A 19,980-nucleotide genomic window follows, 5' to 3' on the forward strand; every position below is an offset into this window, starting at 1 on the left:
GGAAATTTTGACTCGTACTTAAAAAAATGACTTAAATGAAACATGTTCACTATTATCGTAGCATTTTTGTCCAATGCAATGCATTATTAAATCGAGACGTCATGTGATGATAAATCATATCCACGACTATTAACACAATTTGGCACATAAGCATAAATTGCTCATTCAAAACACAAAATTAAAAACATTTGCACACGTATCAAACTCATAGACAATAATATTTGCTAAGTTACGTGCATTTACCTAATACATTCACCATCTAAAATTCTTCCATACTACATAAGTACATAGCATTAAATACTACAAATATTGGATGGTCTGGATTGATTTGAATTATTGTTTATATTGTGGTATCGTGAATTCAAGCCGCATTGTCCATTCACGTGAAGGGCACGTGCTGTAGCAGCGCCAAGGAGACCATCCACAAAAGTAGTACGAGCCACAGAGAGAGATACCGAGAGCACTGCGACTGCGAGGCCGCCGCCGCCGGAGCAATCCATCGAATTACATTACCCGAGACATCACCTTATCCCAGGTAGGTATTTTCCGGCAACCAAACGCCTCCGTTTCTCTGTGAAATGCTTCTACTTATCAATTGATTTATCTGTGTTTTTTTTCTCAATGAGAGAATTTTTCAGATGAGGAAAGAGAGCCAGGCGTCCGCCATGGAAATCGAGGATCCAAAGCCCAACAGTTCCGATCAGATCTCCCCTAAATTCTCCATTAACGGTTCGTTCTCCAATCCCTTCGTTTCTGAAATCATTATCTCCGTCGTCGGTTTTTTTCGTCTGGATTTTGATTTAATTTCGATTTTCACAGTGCTGCTGCTCTTGAAATCTGCTCAGATGCAGCACGGATTGCGCCACGGAGATTACACTCGTTATCGGTACATATTCATTGTCATTTGGTTTAATTTTGTGTTTTATTGTTGTTCATGGTGTGTGTTTGTGTGCATTGTGAGTAGAAATTGATATGTTTTGTTGCTGGAATTGAATTTTTTCGCAGGCGGTATTGCACTGCAAGGTTGAGGAGGTTGTATAAGTCGTTGAAGTTCACTCATGGCCGCGGTAAATACAACCGCCGGGCCATTACTGAATCTACTGTCACCGAAGTGAGGTGGGTCTTATTTTCTCATGAATTTTGTTTTTGGAATTGAATTATATGTTGGTCATCTATTTTTATTGCTGGACTAGCGAAAATGTACGAATTTTGGAGTATGTAGGAACTAGGAACAATATTTTTTAGTTCATTGAGTTATTTTCATGCTTTAACATTTTAATTTTCTGGATTTGTGATAGGTATCTTCATGTGGTTCTTTATACGGCGGAGAGAGCGTGGAGCCATGCCATGGAAAAGAGACAGGTTCTGGATGGTCCAAATGCTCGTCAGCGAATCTATCTAATTGGTAGGCTGAGGAAGGCAGTAAAATGGGCCACACTTTTTGCACAGTTGTGTGCAATCAAGGGAGATTCCAGAACTTCTTTAGAAGCCGAGGTGCTTAATTTTTTCTTGTTTCAGTTGCATGTGCATATCCTGTCCCAAATTCATAATATTTTTGGGTCATAATATCATATGGTATGATTAACATGTGATTTTCATTGATTTAATAGAGCTTTTGTTTCAAGTGGCATGGCTTATTTTCTTCTCACCTTGCAACTTTTAATTTAATATGTAGGCTTATGCCTCCTTTATGAAGGGGAGCTTGTTGTTTGAGCAAGATCAAAATTGGGACACCGCATTGATGAATTTCAAAAGTGCCAGGTTCAATCTTGTCTCAAATTATATACATTAATTAATGCTGCTTTTATGTTAGAAATGCATGGGTAATTTGATGCCTTCATTTTGTGTTTGCCCCAAAAGTCTAAATTATCAATGTTCAAAAGCACTAACCGATTAAAATACATGCTGCAAAACGGAATATAATTTCTCTAGTTGCTTTTTGCTACAAGTTAAGCTTTCCATTAATACAATTCTAATGGAACAGATACAGCATTTGAATTAGACGGTTATGCATGTAGGAGTCAAGTATTTTTGGTTCGATGAATAGTGTACGTATAACTTTGTGTTAATATGTTTAGGGCTGTTTATGAGGAACTTGCTAAATATGGAGACCTGGAGAATCAAGTTTTGTGCCGTGAGCGTGTTGAGGAATTAGAACCTAGTATTCGATACTGCCTACACAAGGTTGGAGAGTCAAATCTACAAGCCTCCGAACTTCTACAGATTGGTGAGATGGAAGGACCTGCGCTGGACCTCTTCAAGGCTAAATTGGAGGTAGGGTTGGTTACATTTAAAGTAAACCATACATTTGATGCTTTTCCTCCCTTTATCCCTCAGAGGCTTCTTTTTATTTTACTGATGACTTGAAGAAACTTGGAAATATAGGCTGTTATGGCCGAGGCAAGATCTCAACAGGCTGCCTCCATGACAGAGTTTCATTGGCTTGGTCATAGATTTCCAATATCAAATCCAAAAACTCGAGTTTCCATTTTAAAAGGTCAGTAATTTGTTTAGTTTGTTTACTATTTTAAGTCATGGCACCAATATAAAGAATTTTGTTTTTCTTGTCCTCATAAAAAAATAAAAAATAAAAAATCCTACTGGTTTTAGGTTTTTGTTAATTGGTAGAGGACATTGCATAGCAGATCATATCTCTTGTTGTTCATGCTCCGTGTGTGTGAGAGTGTAAATGTATGTGCCAGTAAGGTCTCATGAGAGTGATTTGTTTGTATGATGAGAACCTTTAGCTGAAGATGGAGATTTGTTTTTCACTGAAAAAATGATGGTATGTCTAAAAGGATCTGAGAATTACAAAACTGAACTACTCTTTGGAATTTGAAAATGTGCACCATTCATTAGGACTGTGTGGGGTGGGCTCTTTGTAATCTTCAGAATGGGAAAAAAACTAGACAAGGTTTTTGATGCATATTTCTGGGAACTGTTACGAGAGAGATATCCTTTTAATTTTGACTTAGAAAAGTTATAGGTAGGGAAAGTCCTAGCCAGAACCAGATACTTGTCATATGTCATTGCAATTGAGAGATATGCAGCCTTTATCCTCCTTAGATTTCACAAATTACAGATTCTATGAATTTTTTGTGCAAATTTGGTGTGATTCATCATGTCATGTTTCTTTCTTTATTTTTGCACATTTATAATTCCAATAAAGTGCTATCTTTTGTTTTATTTGTCTCTTTCTTTTTGCATACTTTAATTCCACTAACTGCTATTCTTTGTTTTGATGTGACAAAATTGTTCAGCTCAAGAATTGGAGAAAGATTTGCTTGGTTCATCAACTAATTCACTCCCACCAGAGAAAAAACTAGGCATTTTTGACAAAATTTTTACTGCATACCATGAGGCAAGGGGTTCCATTCGCAGTGACTTGGTATGGAAGTTTCTCAATATAAGATGTTTTCATTTCCTTTTCTGATGCCCCCAGGGATTCGTCTTTTTGTAATGTGCTTCATCATTATTTTGTATTTTTTTTCATGCTGCTGTTCTGATGCACTGTATATAGGCCAGTGCAGGTAATTCTGAAAATGTGAAGGATGACCTGAATGGCCTTGATAAAGCTGTTAGTGCTGTATTGGGAGAGCGAACCATTGAGCGCAACCAAATGTTGGTTACCATTGCGAAGAGTAAACTTACCAAAAGACGTGATGACAAAAACGAGAAAGCTACTAAGCCTGAAGAGCTTGTTCGGTTGTATGATCTACTATTACAGGTTAGTTGCCTCTGTTTTGAATTGTTTCCTACTTGCCTTTCATCATGTGTAAATGCTTTACTTTTACTATATGCTGATATCTCAGGTTATAAATAGAATACCATGTGTGTTGTGATATTTGGCAGAATACATCTGATCTATCAGATTTAGTCAGCTCAGGAAGAGACAAAAAACCAGAAGAAGTGGCTTTTGCTGACGAATGTGAACTAAAAAGTTTAGCCTTCCGGGCAGAGAGGTTTTTTTTCAGCAGAGCTATCTTTTTAATTTATTTATATATATATATATATATATATATATATATATATGTATATATATATATGTATATATTGTTTTATGAACTCTGGCATACTTCTCTTCATCAACGCTATGTTCTTGGGATTGCTTCTGTGCTTGTTTTTTCAGATGACGCCTATGCCTCATTAAATCTTGAATTCAGGACATCCCTATCTTCTACAAAATCAGTGGCCCTAAAATACCAAGTTTACATGTATCATGATAACTTTTCTTGCCATTGTAGGAACTCTTACGTAAAAGTTAATATCACAAAGTGGTTTTCTTGTACTTAGGTTGACTTTTAAATTTTCTGCAGTTACCAAATTACGTGTTTTTTGTCTTCTTCACCCCTTTAGAAAAAACTAAGGCACATGATATCGAGGATTCACTATATCTTGTTTACGGTTTCATGCTTGTTATATTGCTCTGCTTGAACAAACAACCAAGGTTCTACTCTTATCAATAGATTTGGTATATAGGTGTCAAGGGATATTGTCTATTCTATAAATTTATCAGTATTCCAACTTTTCGCAGGTGTTTCTTTCTGGGCAAATCATACAGCTTGGCCGGTAAGAGGGTAGAAGCTTATGTGTTGTACTGCCATGCTCGCTCCCTTGCAGAGAATGCCCTAGCGAAATTCCAATCTGTGAATAACGGTGATGAGGTGCGTATTAGTGTAGGCTTTTTATTTTTTGAAATATGTTTGCATAAACATTGACCTCTGTACTTTAAATTAATACTCTTTTGTCAGATGCATCTTGGGTTACATTACATTAGGTTTCTGTTTAGTATATCGCCTTTGGTTCCCATGCAACTGGGGAGTCCAATCTTTTTTATTTAAAACTTTCAATTAGTTGACCTCTTGTCATACCAAATACCAATTTTCATGAATGAGCTCTAAGATGAATACAAGTTTGATCGGTTCTATATTTATAGCAGGCGATCATCAAGGAGTTGAAGACATTGTGTGATGAGTGCAGATCCAACAGTTGCATCGAACATGCCACGGGGATCATGGAAGAGCTTAAGGCTCCTGAAAACCTTTCAAAGAAGATATCTAGTATCAACTTAAGTGGCATTGACAAGAAGGTACCACTTAAATCATTTCCTCTTCTTTAAAAAAAAACCAGAATTGTGCAAAAATTTCTGGTAATCATATCAGTGTGTTTCTGGTTAGTGTGTAATGTGTTGGGCAAGATAGTGAGGCCAAAAGTGAAGAGGTCTACTTAATCTGGACCATTTAAGGCCGTCTCTGGGTTGTCTAGGCTTGCCCAGACATTGGACCATCCAGATTCAAGAACTGGCCCTTTCCTTATGTACTACTTAGGCTTCTATAGATGTTCAAGCTGTTATGTATTATCTAGGTTGTGAGAAACCGGGACTCCTAACCCGTGATGCTAACCTTCTTTTGGATGAGTTTCTCTGAAATTTTGTGTACTAATCTCTGTGATTCTGCTCTTAATATTATCACTTTATGTGATACGCTGATTTGGATATTTTTTCAGGTGGAATTCCTCCTTGAGAAACTCAACGTCTACGAGTCTGCAGTTGGCGATGCAAACGTGAAAAGTGCTCCGCGTATTGAAGCCTTCCCTCCTCCCTTTCAATCAATTCCTCGCAACCCCATTGTGCTCGACCTTGCCTACAATCACATCGACTTCCCGTCACTTCAACATCGGCTGAGGAAAGACAAAAGCGGCGGCTTCCTTAAAAGGTTTTGGGGATGAGTTCTCTGAGTTTTTCTATTCGATAGGTTCATTACATACTCGGAAGAATCTGAGGATTTCTGTTAATTGTACTGTCCTCGGCGGCGGCCTTGGAGACACAAGTTTTGAAATTAGCCAGCAGGGAATATGGATATGCAGCTTCTACTTTTGTTGTCGAATGATGGAAAAATTATATAATCACAACATGAAATTTTTAGAGGGGAAAGTGATGGTTATTATTCCTAGGCGTTTTAGCTAAAATGGTCCCTGAGATTGGCATAAATCCTCACTTGGGTGCGTAAGATTTAAAATCGAGAGAAGTAGTTCATGAGTTTGTTCAGCGTCAGTTATTTTGTTCCTTCTGTGAAATTGAAGGTATTTCTATCATTTTATTTTTATTTAATAGAGATTTTTCACGGAATGACCAAAATGATTGATGGTGGGCAAACTCAGGGACCGTTTATATCGATTTCAAATCTCAATGACCAAAATGAAGAGTTATGTCAATTTCAGAGAAAAAGTCTTGTGTTTTTTTATGGGTTTTAGTTGAAAATGCGATTGTGGCCTTCTCTGTGGGTCTGCCCAAACCCGCCGTGTGCGGGGCGGGGGTCGGATTTGTCGGGGAAATATCCATCTCTAGAGAAACTTGGTTATCAGATATCACAGCATGACTACTTAATACCGGCAAGTGGCAAAAGAGACTGGTGTCACCGACAATGAGGTTTCTATCAATGTCATCAATTGCTGGAAAAAAGTAGTTGGCTTTGGCCAACGTAACATTATTATTACCTTCATTATATTAACAACTTGGATTTTAAGTACAATTAGGTACCCTGAATTTCATGCATGACAAATCTTGCGGGGTGTGAGAGGCCGGTCCACCGGTTGTATTTCGTTGATCGACCGGCCATTCATATCTCGAATTATCCTACTAAATTTATATTGATTGTAAAATAAGTGTTTTTAATCATTTTGGGATAAGATCCTATAACTTATGCCTCTTTTAACATTGAGAGATTTACCCTAGAATCCGAGTAGAAAATAGCATTTATTCCTGCAGCCGATGTTCTATGTTAGACTTCCCTCCTCTAATACTGCATTGTATAGGTTCAAACAAATATGTTGTATCTTGTTTAATATCCTAGTGTATAGCGTGTTGAGTTTTCACCTGTGCATTCTGAGTTTGAACCTCCCTAACCTAAACTATTGTAATAGTTTCGAATAATAGTAATAAATTTTATAAAAAAAAAAAGAAAAAAAAAGAGAGAAAGAGAGAGAGTAAAAAGGAAAAAGGCGGGTGAGATTTGGTGACATGTAATTTAAGTTTTAGTAACGGCCATGAAAAATCGCAGACACCTTCGTCCTCCAACTGCACAAACCTCCCTTCACTTTCGATCCCTCCCTCTCAAACAAAAACCAAAAACAGCAACACAAGAAGAAGGTTTTTTTTTTTTTTTCTGACTAATAAAGAAGGAAGCTTTTGGCACCCCCCTCCTCCTCTCTCTCTGTGCAGAAATTCAAGACGAAGGCCATCTCTGTATCCTTCCAAACATGCATTTCGCAAAGCTCGATGATTCGCCTATGTTCCGCCAACAGGTTTCTTTTTTCTTTTTTTTCTTTTTTTTTTTGGTCAAACGATAAATTTTGTTAGATTAGATATTAAATTAGCACCGATAAGTTTCTTCATTTTCTATATTTTTATATTTATTGTAATTACTTTTGTGTGTTAAATTATGCCAAAAAAAACTCGAATCAAATTGTTTGTTTTGGTAGCTGATTTTATCGTTATAATTTACAAATTTCACCTCCTTTTTTTTCTTCTGAATTTATGGATTATGGTTAACAATGGTGTGACATTTTTTTGCTTGTATCAGAGTTTGCCAGTTTGGTTGATGTTCTTCATAAATAAACGCATATAGTGAAACATTTTCTGCATAATATAGATAGCTAACGCAGCAACCTTGATGTTCTAATCATATTCGAAACCCTGTCGTTAAAATTCCTTGCACCGAAAAAGAAATTACGTGGGATGAAGAAAGTTATGCATTTGTTGTTTATTCGATATTCGTTACTCTGCACAATCTGGACTCTTGAAGTTTTGATGTTTGCTTACTGATGTTTGCTACTTTGGAAACAGATACAAGGCTTGGAGGAAAGTGCAGAGTCACTGAGGGGAAGATGTTATAAGTTCTACAAAGGATGCCGAAAGTACACGTATGATGAGAAGTCTCTCTATCTCCTAATGCTTTCGAGCTGAATAATGAGACCACTTCCTCGTTGAACAGTTTTCTTTCGCAGTCGTGTCTTTGTTGTGACGTCGAAACATCAAATCTTAGGAATTTTAGTATCCATGAATGCACAGAGGAAAACTATACCCTCTTCATATGAAGAAGTTAAACCAAAACTTCCCCCACAATCTCCCCCCGTTCAAACCACGGAGTTTTTTACTTCTTAAGAAAAGTAGATGGAATTGCGGAGGTTGTTTTTGTAGTTGTATAATTATTAGCAACTGTTATATGAATCTTATAATTTGTATCCAATTTAATTTTTCAGAGAAGGACTTGGAGAAGCGTATGATGGTGAAATCGCTTTTATAACTGCCCTCGAAAGTTTTGGGGGAGGCCACAATGATCCTATTTTTTCAGCTTTAGGAGGTTTGTCTGTGTATGGTTGTGTTTATGTCTGCCCGTTTTCTGTCAGTACTTATAAATTCCACATTAATTTTCTCAGGCCAGGTTATGTCCAGATTCACAATTGCATTAAGAGAAATCGCGACGTACAAGGAAGTTTTGCGTTCACAGGTAGTAATTTGTTCTGGTTTCCTCAACAAAATCATAATCTGAACAATATATGTCGATAGCGATCATATTTTTTCAACCTTAACCTTCTCGATGCTTATATATGATTGATGTGTTGAAATCTCATGTTTGTTCTCAGATAGAGCACATGGTAAATGATAGGCTGGTGAACATTGTCCATGTTGACCTCCATGAAGTCAAGGTACAAGGCGAACGGTTAAGTAGGCTTGTTTACATATGCACTATATTTACAGCAGTTGCTTCTACATGGCATTGCTTTCGATATAATGAACTGTGATGTGTTGTACTGCCTTTCATCCCTCTAATTGTCTAACAAATTCCCTTTTTCGCTAAAGTATCTTATTGATGCAGGAATCCCGAAAGCGTTTTGACAAGACTTCACTTGTATATGATCAGGTGGTCTTCTGTTCTGAAAATTTCATACATACGTGTTACTTGTTGAAGTTTGTAGAACACAATATTTTTCTTCAATCAAAATATGGTTTCTTGTGCAGCAAGCATATGTGTTTTTGTCAGACTTACAAGGGTAATGTGTATTCTATGCACAGGCACGCGAGAAGTTTCTGTCATTGAGGAAGAGCACGAGGATGGATATAGCTGCTAGTATAGAGGAGGTATATCCGCAATGGTTTACCTCCGAATTCCAGTATTATTTAGTCTGTTGTATAGGTTGAATTAAGATAGTTTTCCATGGGTGACCATTTAAATCTAATTTGGTAGAGAGACATTCCAGGAACTGCAGAATGCAAGATCCTCGTTTGAGCAAGCCCGCTTCAGCCTGGTAAGATAAGTTTCACAACGACATTTTGTGTTGAAGAAAGATACAATGCAGAAAGCAGATAGGCTTTCAACATATAGTCCACTTATGTATCCAGGTTGCTGTTCTTTCTGATATCGAGGCCAAAAAGAGGTTTGAGTTTCTGGAAGCTGTTAGCGGGGTGATGGACGCTCATCTTCGTTACTTCAAACAGGTATAGGACACAACCCTAGCGTAATTTGCAATCCAACATATACACTGCTTATGATATTGTCCCCCTCCGTTTGCAGAGTTATGAGTTACTGCATGCAATGGAACCCTACATTCATCAGGTTTGCAATTACAAACTTTCTTCATCACTTGGTATTTTTCGTGAAGAGGCTCGGTCCCGTCACATGGCAAAGTTCTCTGTTAATTGTTGATTGTAAGAGTTTTTGCTGTTTTTTCGGTGTAGGTTTTGGCTTACGCGCAACAGACACGAGAAAGTTGCAACCAGGAACAGATGTGTCTCAACGAAAGGATACAAGAGTACAAAAAGCAGATTGATAGGGAAAGTACACAGTCCTTGAGCGGTATCCATGGTTCTAGCAAAGGAGATGGTCCGCAACCTTTCTCTAGGAAATCACATAAAGTGATCGAGGAAGTGATGCAATCTGCTGCAAAGGGGAAGGTACTTGCAGTTGCAGATATTTTTTGGATATCTTTTAGTTTCGATATACTTTCAAGTTGCATCCCTATAGATATGAATATCCTCTTCAGGTACAAACCATTCGGCAAGGATATCTATCAAAGCGTTCCTCCAATTTGAGAGGTGACTGGAAAAGAAGGTATTTCATTCTTGATAGTCGAGGGATGCTGTACTACTATCGCAAACCATGGAGTTGGCCATCTGTAAGTCATTTGGATACGTTATGTAAACCTTGTTTTGTGCCTCCCACTGCTTACTTGATGTTAATCATACCGTTTCAGTATGGTAGTCCATCTTCTCCACAGAAGAATAATTCCTCTGAAAATGGCTCCGGGCTTTTGAGTCGATGGCTTTCATCTCATTACCATGGCGGTGTACATGATGAGAAATCCGTTGCTAGCCACACTGTGAACTTGCTGACATCAACGATAAAGGTTGATGCAGACCAGACGGACTTAAGGTTCTGCTTCAGAATTATATCACCTGCTAAAATCTACACTTTACAGGTATTTCTTTTCCAAAAATTTCTCAGAGGGGTAATGCAAGATGCATAGTGAATTTAACACGTTAAACATATGACGGTAGGTTCTCAAATTTTTTCGGTGATGCAGGCAGAGAATGCACTTGACCAAATGGATTGGATTGAGAAAATAACTGGAGTAATAGCTTCATTGTTGAGTTTCCAGACACCTGAGAGGGTAATTTTACAGAATGTGCATTCTTTCGGACATGCAATCTTTGAATCTATAGTTGTTGAAATGGTTATAACAATTGTTTTGCAGCGTCTCTCAACTAGCCCTACAGGAAGCGACGATCAATTCTCTGGAAACGAGGGCAACTTATTAGAAAGCGCTCCTGATGCTGAGCAGACAGCTATCCAGGAACTCTCACCTAAGATCACAGCTTACAATTATCTACGAATCTCTAAAAGTATGCAGCCGCACAAGCTCAAAGAGAAAAGTGAGAAACCAATTGACATACTGAGAAGAGTGTGCGGTAATGACAAATGTGCTGATTGTGGTGCACCTGAACCAGATTGGGCATCTTTGAACCTTGGAATTCTTATTTGCATTGAATGCTCTGGTGTTCATCGTAATCTTGGTGTACATGTATCAAAGGCAAGTTATCTAGGTTAAGATGTTTTCTGTGAAATGGTTATGGATGTCTCGGTTTGTTTAATACTGCTTTGATGCAGGTTCGATCACTAACACTTGATGTGAAAGTATGGGAACCTTCTGTCTTAACCTTGTTTCAATCACTGGGAAATGCTTTTGCAAACTCGATTTGGGAGGAGATGTTGTATTCAAGAAGTAGTTTGCAGGCTGATAACATGCCTATAGGGTAATTAAGGATTCCTTAAATCTATATGATTAAAACTAATATTTTTAGTGTGCTAATAACTCGTCAGTTCGTGCAATGTAGTTTCTCCAAGGCTGATAGGAATGAGCCGTTTCTTATGATAAAGCCATGTAATGACGATCTTAATTCGACAAAGGAGAGGTATATTCAAGCAAAGGTATTCTTCTAAATAGTCTGCTCACTCCTTTTTGTTTCAACTGCATAATTTCAATATGATGTGTTGTTCGGAACCTCTGAGATTTCCTTCTAAATGCAGTATGCAGAAAAACTTTTTGTTCGTCGTACAAAAAACAATCACAAACTTCATGTCATGGGGCAACAGTTGTGCAAAAGCGTCCGTGCTAATGACAAGAAAGCAGTTTACCGCTATATCATTGGTTATGAAGCAGATGTTAATTCCAGATCTGTGCAAGCATTAGATGGTATGCTCTTATAATCTACAAAATGCAATGTGATTGGTTGAACAGAAAATAATTGATACCAATTTGGTCGCTTTGCAGATATTTCTGGAGACAAGCCCTCCTCGAGTAACTTAAATTCCGTCACTCAAACTGAAATTCAGCCTGCAGAAGACACTGCTGAAGGCTGTTCCCTGCTTCACCTAGCCTGCCAAAGTGCCGATATTGGCATGGTAGAGCTCCTTTTACAGTACGGTGCCAACGTAAAAGCTACTGATTCAAAAGGTCAAACACCACTACATTATTCCGTTATAAGAGGGAATATTGCTATTGCAAAGTTGCTTCTAACAAGGTAAGCCTTTGTGCATTTGGGACTGCTTCTGTACGAAGCACTTCTGCTCGTAACTGGTTCTTCTAGAAGTGCTTTTATTAAATGATCCGCTTGTTTAATTCATTGCAGGGGAGCTGATCCAAAAGCCACTGACAGAGAAGGTAAAACACCAAGTGAGCTTGTATCAGACTCAGCCTCCAAGGACAATGGGATGCTGGCTCTTTTAACAAACTCCGGCAGATGATGTTTTAAAACCGAAACTTTTTCACATACTTAACACGAGAACTGATCGAAAACGTGAGAACGTTTTACCTCTTCGAAATGTAGGATCAGTCTAGTTTTGTGGGTTGAGGCAAATAGAGGCAGTTTGATTTGGTTTGTATCTGTTTATGTACTATTTTGTTCTCTATAATTTGGTTGTGTATAGAAAAGGAATGCTAGGAGGTTTTGGCAAAGTTGTTTTGTTGTTGTACTTGTATGTAGATGATCAGTTTAGTTTAGGCAATTTCATTTGCTTTTGTATCAATGAGGTAACTGTTTGTTTCTTGTTTTTTTTTTTAAGAATTGCCGATTTTTTGGGAAGTGATTTCTGCGCGACCTTTTCTTTCTTATGTATTTTTGTTTATTTCTAGTTTTTGGATTTTAAAAAAAAATAAAAGAGAATCAAGAATCAATAATAAACCTATGCAAAAAGAGAAAAATGAGTGCATGAAAATAAATTTTTAATTTAATATTGGAAGGAATTAAGCATTTTAGCTATCTTTTTTTTGTTGCAAAATCAATTTACCTATCTTAATTTTAACTAATTACCGTCCATGAGTAGTGATGGCCTTTTTGTATGAATAGATAAGAAAGGAAAACATGGTTTATAAATCAAATGATCTGCTACGATAAACATCAAGCATAAAAGCAATTTAGAAAGAGTGTTGAATTCAATCTGTCCAGAAACACCAGCAGCTTCAGACAGCTCTATCATCTGCAAATTTGCATAACGGTAATTAAGATTTAATACGCCAACAGCTGAGATGCATCATGAGTATTGAGTAAGACGCAATTTAGTCGTTCATCAAATCTGACTGTTGAGATACAAGAAAGTAGAATGTTCAAAACAGATCCTCTTTACATTGACTCGAAATGATTTTCTTTCGTATCTAATCTGCATTCATTCTGTACAATACAAGGGCACTTGCTACGTAATATCAGACGTTATTAAGGGGAGGAACAATGAAGTTCTAAACAAATGAGCACGAAGAAGCAGAAATCTTCCAGCATGAAAATATCAGCCAACTAAGTTGCTTCTTTCACAAGCAAAATTGCAAGGTCTGTTACCTGTACAACCACCTCATGACATTGTTACCTGATCTTGCTTTTATCACCCATCTTCGTATCATCTGAATTAACCCACAACACTGACCTTCGAGTGTACTGACTACTTTGTATCCTCCCATTGCTGTCCCTTCCCCATCCTCTTTACATCAACATCTGTTTCAAACCAAAAAAGAAAGTTGCACCAAGTATTCACGAGGTTAAAATTAAATCAACCGAAACATTCCAAACCATTATGCAGTAAACTATTAAGTTGCACAGGTAAAAGGTTACCTGTCTAACCATTGAATCCACAACTTTGCTTTATCCCTTAGGGAGAACACAATCACTGGTCCAGAATGAGGAAGCTGCGCATTGGCAAAAGCAGACCTTTTCCACCACCACAACTTGCTAAGTCCACCCTCGAGCCAGCATTTGAATTTGGTTCATGAAGCAATGAATAGGAAGAGAACCAGAAATTCTGTCACAATCAACTAGACTTGTGCCTGATCGCCACCTTTTCTTGCTTCAGCATATTCCAGAGCTAGCCTCACTTTGGTCCTCATGAATTAAGTCATCTAAACTGGTGGACTGTGAAACCCATCCAAACCTAAGCATGCTCTCAAAAATCCTTGCTGCTTTCTCCCCATTCCCTAATTTGTAAAATCCGTGAACTAATGTGCTGCATGTAGCAAGACTGAGCACAAATCCTTGTTCTCCCATTTCATCAAGTGCCTTCATTGTCTCAGAAAATTCTTCCCCTTGGAATAGTGTACCTGTCAGTGCATCAACCACTACACTGTTCGAGATTGCACCATTGACCAAAGTTTCATCCACCAACCTTAAACATTTTACCAAATCACCTTCTTTGCAATAAGCATCAACCATCATACAATATGTAACTTCATTAGGCTTGAGTCCCCTCGTCACCATGTCCTCAAAGAGAGCAAACATCTTAAATCTGCTTCCCGTGCTATTGTATCCGTGTAAAAGTGAAGCATACATTAAAACATCTGGCGTCATATTCCTTTTCTGCATTTCCAGAAAGAGCTGTTCTGATTCTCTCATCAATCCCTCTTTGCAGAGGGAAACAATCAGAATCGTGTACGTGACTTGATCTGGTGTCACATACTTATCCACCATATCTTCCAACAACTGTTTAGCTTCCATCACCCTCCCCAATTTGCAGAAGCCATCAATCAATGCATTGAAAGGAGAAGTGGCAGCAATGCCCTTCCCCACCATACCCCGAAATAAAGACAGGGCCTTCTCCAGGTCACCTGCCTTGCAGCACCCATCAATGAGGATGCAGTAGATGAAGCTATCTGTAGGGATCCCACGTAGAAGCATCTCATCTAATAACTGAAATGCCTCGGTTATATTTCCGGATTTGCTATATCCGTCCATCATTGTAGCATAAGTCACAGCATTAGGAGACAAACCCTTTCTGGAGATTCCATCAAACAGTTCTCTGGCACTATCAGTGTCACCTGACTTACACAATCCATTAATCAAGGCGTTATAAGTAACAATGTTTGGATCAACGCCTCTCTGGCACATCTGTTCAAGAAGATCGAAAGCCTTATCCACATTTCCCTGCTTACAAAGGCCAGATACGAGAGAGCTGTAAGTAAAAACATCTGGAACCAGATCCTTGCCAAGGAGCTCGGAGAAAATCCCCATTGCTTCTTGAATTTTTCCATTCTTTGAGAGACCATGAATAATGACACTATAAGTTTTGATATCTGGGAGCACCCCTCGTCCAAGCATACACCTAAATGTAGAATATACTTCCGTTAAGTTACCCTCTTTGCAGTGCCCTTCAATCAGGGCTGTATAGATAACATCATTAGGAGCTATACCGCAACTCAACATCTCCTGGAAATACGTATTCGCAAGTTGCATTTTCCCCTCCTTACAGTACCCATGAATAAAAGCCCCGTAAGTATACACATTAGGCTTTAATCCTCTCTCAACCATTTCCACGAAGTAAGTCCTGGCTTCGTCCATTTTCCTGGCTTTACAGAGGCCAATTATAAGAGAATTGTAGCAAAAGGCATCAGGCATGACCCCCTTTTCCGTCATTCCTTTTAGTACTTTGATTGCCTCTCCAAATTTTCCCTCCTGGACGTGACCTCTAATTACAGTTGTGTAGACAACAGCACCTGGCTTCAAACCTCTGCTAGTCATTTCCTTCAAAAGTTGATTAGCCCCTTGCATATCTCCACACCGGCTTAGGCCATTGATTATAGCTCCATAAGTGTACACATTGGGTGCAAAGTTCCTCTTCTTCATCTCGTTAAGTAACTCACAAGCCTTGACCATATTTTGCTCTCGACAATACCCGTCAATTAAGAACTTGTATGTCTGGGCATTAGGTCTAGTGCCCATAACATTCATCTCATTCAAGAGAGCTTCTGCCTTCTCCATCTTACCAATTTTAGACATCCCAGAAAAAATTGCATTACATGTGGAATCGCACAACTTAAAGCCACGATCAATTGTCTCATCTTTGATCCTCAGAGCCTCTTCCAAGTAACCTTCTTTCATCAACCCATCAATCAAGGCAGCGTAGCAGGTGTTGTCAGGACTCAAACCTTCATCATACATGTATTTCAACATCAATTTTGCTTCTGTTGATCTCTTCTGTCTGCATAACCCTTCAACAAGTGCCGAATAAGTATACCTATCCGGGACCAATCCCTTCTCAACCATAGACTTCTTTACCGCTAAGGCTTCATCGACATCCCCAGCTCTACACAAACCACCAATCACCACATTATAGGTACTTAAATCTGGATTACCACCCTTCTCCTCCATCTCAAATAGAAACCTCTTTCCCTGCCCGGCATTCCCTGCCCTACAATGGGCATGGATCACATTGTAATAAGTGTAAAAATCGGGTTTCATTTTCGCCCCTAACATCCCATCATACACCTTCCAAAACAACTCCATTTTATTACACTTCAACAAATCATTCAACAGAAAATTGCAGCAATCCAATCTTGGCAAAATCCCAACTTTCCTAAGTCCCAGAAAAACATCAGCAGCCTCATTCAACCGCCCCGCCGCCATAAAAGCTCTAATCAGAATCTCAAAAACAATCTTATCAGATCCATCACACTCACCATCTCTAAAACAACTAACAACAGAATCCAAAACTTCAAAAACCGGTTTTCGGGTCTTAACCATTCTATCTAACACAGCATTAGCCTGCTCTAACATCTTGGAATTGCACAGAACAACAGCAAGAATCGAAAAGGAATGCAAATTTTGGGGAAGACCCAGATGGGTATCGGTCCATAGGAAGAAACTGAGGAGGCGCTTTGGGTCACCAACCTGGTGGTTCTGCTGCAGAACGGCTCGGACCACATGTGGGTTCAGCTTCCTGGGGAGGTGCGAGGAGTTGAGAACCAAGTGCCAATCGCTGTGGTTTCTGAGGATGGTGGAGATTTCTCTCACTGTCTCGTCATCGTCCTGTTTGAACGTCTCTGATTGCTGCGAGGTGGTGGTGCAGTATTTGATATGAATCGCAAGTCTTACTTTTGCAATACCAATTCGATTGCTCAGATGAAATGCAAAGAGATTTCCATGAGAAAATAACCCCATTTTTTCCTGATAACCCAACTTGTGAGCCACTCAGCTATGGCAATGGAGGCATGAGAGCAACACAAAGTCATCTGACCAGGGTGAAATGAGTAAGGGAGAGAAAGAAGAGAGATTGTGATTGGGCTGGACTATTTTGTAAAGTTTTGAACTTTGAAGCCCAATTCGAAAACCCAAATGAACCCAAATGGCCATGTACTTTCTTCAGCTCCAAATTCTCATCTGCGGTTGGTCGCAGCTGGGTTCCCTCCTTCTTCTTCTTTCTCCTCAAAGCTTCTTGAACTCGTAACCTCCATTAATGCACTGCAAACAACATACCCTCCTTTGAATTCTGCAGAAAAATCCATGGATGCTCTGTAATTTTCCTATCTAATCAGCATCAGGTACATTCTTGCTCAATCTGTTTTTTCAAAGTGTTTGATGGGTTATGCAATTTTGGATCGTATATTTAATGGCTAATTTTCTTTCATTTATTTTGTTCAATGGACTTTTGTCTCCTTTTCGATTCATGAAGTGGGTATTATACAATTTGTTCAATAAGAAATGTGAAATTTACTTTGAAGCTTTGGTCTTTGAACTATTGCTGCATAGGAAAGTGATAGAAGCCAGCGGGTATGAACTGGGTGAGGCAGAGAGTGCTGTGGTCAGTTGGGAGGCAGGGGCAGAGGCGTTTGCTGCATACTTACGACGCGCCGAGCGAAAGCTTGAAGATGAAGATTGCAGAGTTGGGGAAAATGAGGAGGAGGAGAAGCTCAAAGAAAGATAAACATTCGGTGTTCGTCGAGGTTCCGGAGTCCATGACCTACCTCGACACAGCCACAATGCCCCAGATTCTCACTGCAGTTGGCATTGCCCTCTTCGCCAAGCTCCTCATGATGGTAAGAAAAATTAACCACATTTTTCTATCAATGTTTCCACAACCCCATTTGTTTATTTGCTTTCTGTTTCCTAAATTTTGTTGCTTTATTGTAATCTCCGAATAGAAATCGCATCTCGTGGAAATTTTGATTTTGATGATATTCATAGCTGTCTTTTTTACACTGCATTGTTCTGCCATTGTTAGTGCTGCTTGTTTATTCCAAGAAAAGAATGGTTTCCTACTTGTTTGCACGTTATAAATGCTTGAGAATTTTAGTTTCTCGTACCAATAAAAAGGATTAGATCAAGGCTGAAAATCAGATAAAAAAATTAGATCTTGGAAGTTATAATCTTGTCTTCTTACCTGTCACTGGGCATGTTTGATTCAAAGGAAGATGAAATACGTAAATGAATTATACCTTGTTGAAGTGTAGAGCTTTTTTGTAAAGGTTTTATTTTCCGGACAATAGAGGGAATGGCTTACCTTGTTTGATGTAGGTAATGTTTTGGATTTCGTTGGTTTTAAGTCTATATAGTGACTTATGTAACGGCCTCTCATCGCTGGCAGTACGATGACTCAAGGTCCCAAGAATTGATTGAACGCAAAATAAAGAATGCTCCTGCTGAGCAAGGCACTGTTAGGATGCTTTCCCGAGAGGAATGGGAAGAAATTCGTGAAGTAAGACCGAGGACTCCATTTGAATCCAAACTTGCTCGTCCAAATGCACGCTTAAGAACTGGAGAACCATTACGCATGGTGAGGCATAAGTTATTTTTTACTCTTAACCAGTGCTACATATTTGTAACATTGTTTTTGCAGTCTTGGTCTTGCTGATCGTTGGATAATAGGCTAGGATCAGTCTTGTTTTCCTACATCAAATTGCAGTGTCGTTTTGGTATATATGCAATGAAAAATGGTATAGCATCTCAAGTTTTATAACTAATGGCACCAGCTGATGTTCTCCCCCAAGCTGCCATTTACAGAATTTGAGTCTAGTTTTAGCGGGTCTGCTTATGCACATGAATGTTAGGTTACTGCTGGTTTTTCTACTGCACATTAATGTTAGATTGCCGCTGGTTTTTCTAATGTACATGAACGTTACGTTACTACTGGTTTTCCTAACATACGTGAGTGCTTTAGCAACCACGTATTTTTATTTTTCGTTTTCAATTGGCCATTTAGCACTTGGATATTTGCGTACCTAGACTTGCACTGGTGACAAATTTGCTGACATTTTCACAAGTTCTGAACCATATATTTGCCTCTTGATCTGAGGAGTTTAAGTTGTATCATGTTTCTCACCCTTAATAGCTTCCAACCGGCGTAAAATTTTCTGTTGCGACCTTGCTATGCTTAACTGCTTTAGAAAGTATCATCTCTGTGATATTTTACTTCGGTGCTTTTTGTTTCATAATTTGGTTCATTGCCGACGGGAAGGGTCTTACACTGCACTAGAATGTAGAAAACCATAGATCTTAAATATTTTGATTTTAATGGATTTCTCTGAAAGAGCATAAGTAGGAAATGTACATTCCATTGTCCCGAATGAAAACGGTTTGATGCTTTGTACATCTGCTACCCTTTATGTTTTACTTCCGAGCAGGAAATAAATGTTTGTTCATACGTTTCTCGCAGGAGGATGTGAAGGATTGGACGATAGATGTGCTGACAGATGCATTTGCTCGGGTTGAAGAAAGCGTTAGACACACTTCCAAGTGACTTGTTCCCCATCTTTTGACCAGAGCCGGCCCTGAGATTTCAGGGGCCTGTACAAAAATGAATTGGAGGCCCTAAAAAGTATTAAGAATTTTATTTTTTTATTTTTTTGTTCAAAATAATAACTTTAGTTTTCAATTGAGCTTCTATAAATTCTAATAGCACAAACAAATTTAACAAATCAACAAGTGGAAAGGTGGCGCATTGTTTTTCCTTAACTATTTAGAGGGTCAGGGTTTGAATTTTCATGTTATTGTGTGGAATTTTTATATTATTTTGTTGAAGCTTATGCATTTAATAAAAATATAAACTGAAAAAATGATGAAGATGAGTTTCAAACCCATCCCCTAAGCCAATGTAAAGAAGCAACAATTCCACTTGCACTAAAATTGAAGTTTGTAAGATTCTACACATACTACTATATATACGTAAATGC

At 38.6% G+C, this 19,980-nt stretch overlaps 4 protein-coding genes across 9 annotated transcripts; 3 read left to right on the forward strand and 1 right to left on the reverse strand.

Moving 5' to 3' along the window:
* Positions 1–360: 360 nt before the first annotated feature.
* LOC126625836 (uncharacterized) lies at positions 361–5,932 on the forward strand. Of its 4 annotated transcripts, none has more exons than XM_050294939.1 (14): positions 361–535; positions 629–729; positions 820–886; positions 1,006–1,116; positions 1,299–1,494; positions 1,676–1,761; positions 2,079–2,274; positions 2,386–2,497; positions 3,261–3,388; positions 3,521–3,727; positions 3,853–3,962; positions 4,535–4,664; positions 4,937–5,089; positions 5,506–5,932. In XM_050294939.1, exons 2-14 carry the CDS (start codon positions 639–641, stop codon positions 5,725–5,727), a joined length of 1,809 nt encoding a protein of 602 aa, XP_050150896.1. In that variant the 5' UTR covers positions 361–535; positions 629–638; the 3' UTR covers positions 5,728–5,932. The 4 variants fall into 4 exon arrangements, with proteins under 4 accessions (XP_050150896.1, XP_050150895.1, XP_050150898.1 ...); XM_050294938.1 differs by having other exon boundaries at positions 639–729; XM_050294941.1 differs by having other exon boundaries at positions 649–729.
* A 157-nt stretch (positions 5,933–6,089) lies between these two features.
* LOC126625835 (ADP-ribosylation factor GTPase-activating protein AGD3-like) lies at positions 6,090–12,640 on the forward strand. The gene is made up of 20 exons (XM_050294937.1): positions 6,090–7,302; positions 7,844–7,920; positions 8,260–8,360; positions 8,437–8,507; positions 8,644–8,706; positions 8,877–8,921; positions 9,074–9,139; positions 9,259–9,306; positions 9,401–9,496; positions 9,573–9,614; positions 9,737–9,952; positions 10,042–10,173; positions 10,252–10,476; positions 10,582–10,668; positions 10,753–11,088; positions 11,166–11,311; positions 11,393–11,486; positions 11,586–11,751; positions 11,830–12,079; positions 12,188–12,640. Exons 1-20 carry the CDS (start codon positions 7,258–7,260, stop codon positions 12,300–12,302), a joined length of 2,421 nt encoding a protein of 806 aa, XP_050150894.1. The 5' UTR covers positions 6,090–7,257; the 3' UTR covers positions 12,303–12,640.
* Positions 12,641–13,097: 457 nt separating this feature from the next.
* On the reverse strand, positions 13,098–17,089 carry LOC126626621 (pentatricopeptide repeat-containing protein At5g61990, mitochondrial-like). Of its 2 annotated transcripts, none has more exons than XM_050295995.1 (2): positions 13,667–17,089; positions 13,098–13,540 (listed from the first exon to the last, which is right to left on the reverse strand). In XM_050295995.1, the coding sequence occupies exon 1, from the start codon at positions 16,970–16,972 to the stop codon at positions 13,892–13,894; it is 3,081 nt and encodes a 1,026-aa protein (XP_050151952.1). In that variant the 5' UTR covers positions 16,973–17,089; the 3' UTR covers positions 13,098–13,540; positions 13,667–13,891. The 2 variants fall into 2 exon arrangements, with proteins under 2 accessions (XP_050151952.1, XP_050151953.1); XM_050295996.1 differs by having other exon boundaries at positions 13,658–17,089.
* Positions 17,090–17,192: 103 nt separating this feature from the next.
* LOC126626623 (uncharacterized) lies at positions 17,193–19,697 on the forward strand. 2 transcript variants are annotated; one of them, XM_050295997.1, is made up of 4 exons: positions 17,193–17,352; positions 17,561–17,847; positions 18,396–18,584; positions 19,464–19,697. In XM_050295997.1, the coding sequence occupies exons 2-4, from the start codon at positions 17,584–17,586 to the stop codon at positions 19,545–19,547; spliced, it is 537 nt and encodes a 178-aa protein (XP_050151954.1). In that variant the 5' UTR covers positions 17,193–17,352; positions 17,561–17,583; the 3' UTR covers positions 19,548–19,697. The 2 variants fall into 2 exon arrangements, with proteins under 2 accessions (XP_050151954.1, XP_050151955.1); XM_050295998.1 differs by having other exon boundaries at positions 17,208–17,352; positions 17,533–17,847.
* The last annotated feature ends 283 nt before the right edge of the window (positions 19,698–19,980 follow it).

This window comes from Malus sylvestris, chromosome 6 (genome assembly GCF_916048215.2).
Source record: "Malus sylvestris chromosome 6, drMalSylv7.2, whole genome shotgun sequence".
In the NCBI taxonomy this organism is placed as follows: domain Eukaryota; kingdom Viridiplantae; phylum Streptophyta; class Magnoliopsida; order Rosales; family Rosaceae; genus Malus; species Malus sylvestris.

Excerpts from the sequence above, each read along its gene's own strand:
- LOC126625836 (XM_050294939.1), top strand. The coding sequence starts at position 639 with ATGAGGAAAGAGAGCCAGGCGTCCGCCATGGAAATCGAGGATCCAAAG. Across the intron at positions 1,495-1,675 it reads GAACTTCTTTAGAAGCCGAG|GCTTATGCCTCCTTTATGAA; the intron begins GTGCTTAATTTT and ends TTTAATATGTAG. Across the intron at positions 3,389-3,520 it reads GTTCCATTCGCAGTGACTTG|GCCAGTGCAGGTAATTCTGA; the intron begins GTATGGAAGTTT and ends CACTGTATATAG.
- LOC126626623 (XM_050295997.1), top strand. The coding sequence starts at position 17,584 with ATGAACTGGGTGAGGCAGAGAGTGCTGTGGTCAGTTGGGAGGCAGGGG. Across the intron at positions 17,848-18,395 it reads TCGCCAAGCTCCTCATGATG|TACGATGACTCAAGGTCCCA; the intron begins GTAAGAAAAATT and ends CATCGCTGGCAG. Across the intron at positions 18,585-19,463 it reads CTGGAGAACCATTACGCATG|GAGGATGTGAAGGATTGGAC; the intron begins GTGAGGCATAAG and ends CGTTTCTCGCAG.
- LOC126625835 (XM_050294937.1), top strand. The coding sequence starts at position 7,258 with ATGCATTTCGCAAAGCTCGATGATTCGCCTATGTTCCGCCAACAG. Across the intron at positions 9,140-9,258 it reads TAGCTGCTAGTATAGAGGAG|GAACTGCAGAATGCAAGATC; the intron begins GTATATCCGCAA and ends GAGACATTCCAG. Across the intron at positions 11,752-11,829 it reads ATCTGTGCAAGCATTAGATG|ATATTTCTGGAGACAAGCCC; the intron begins GTATGCTCTTAT and ends GTCGCTTTGCAG.
- LOC126626621 (XM_050295995.1), bottom strand. The coding sequence starts at position 16,972 with ATGGGGTTATTTTCTCATGGAAATCTCTTTGCATTTCATCTGAGCAAT.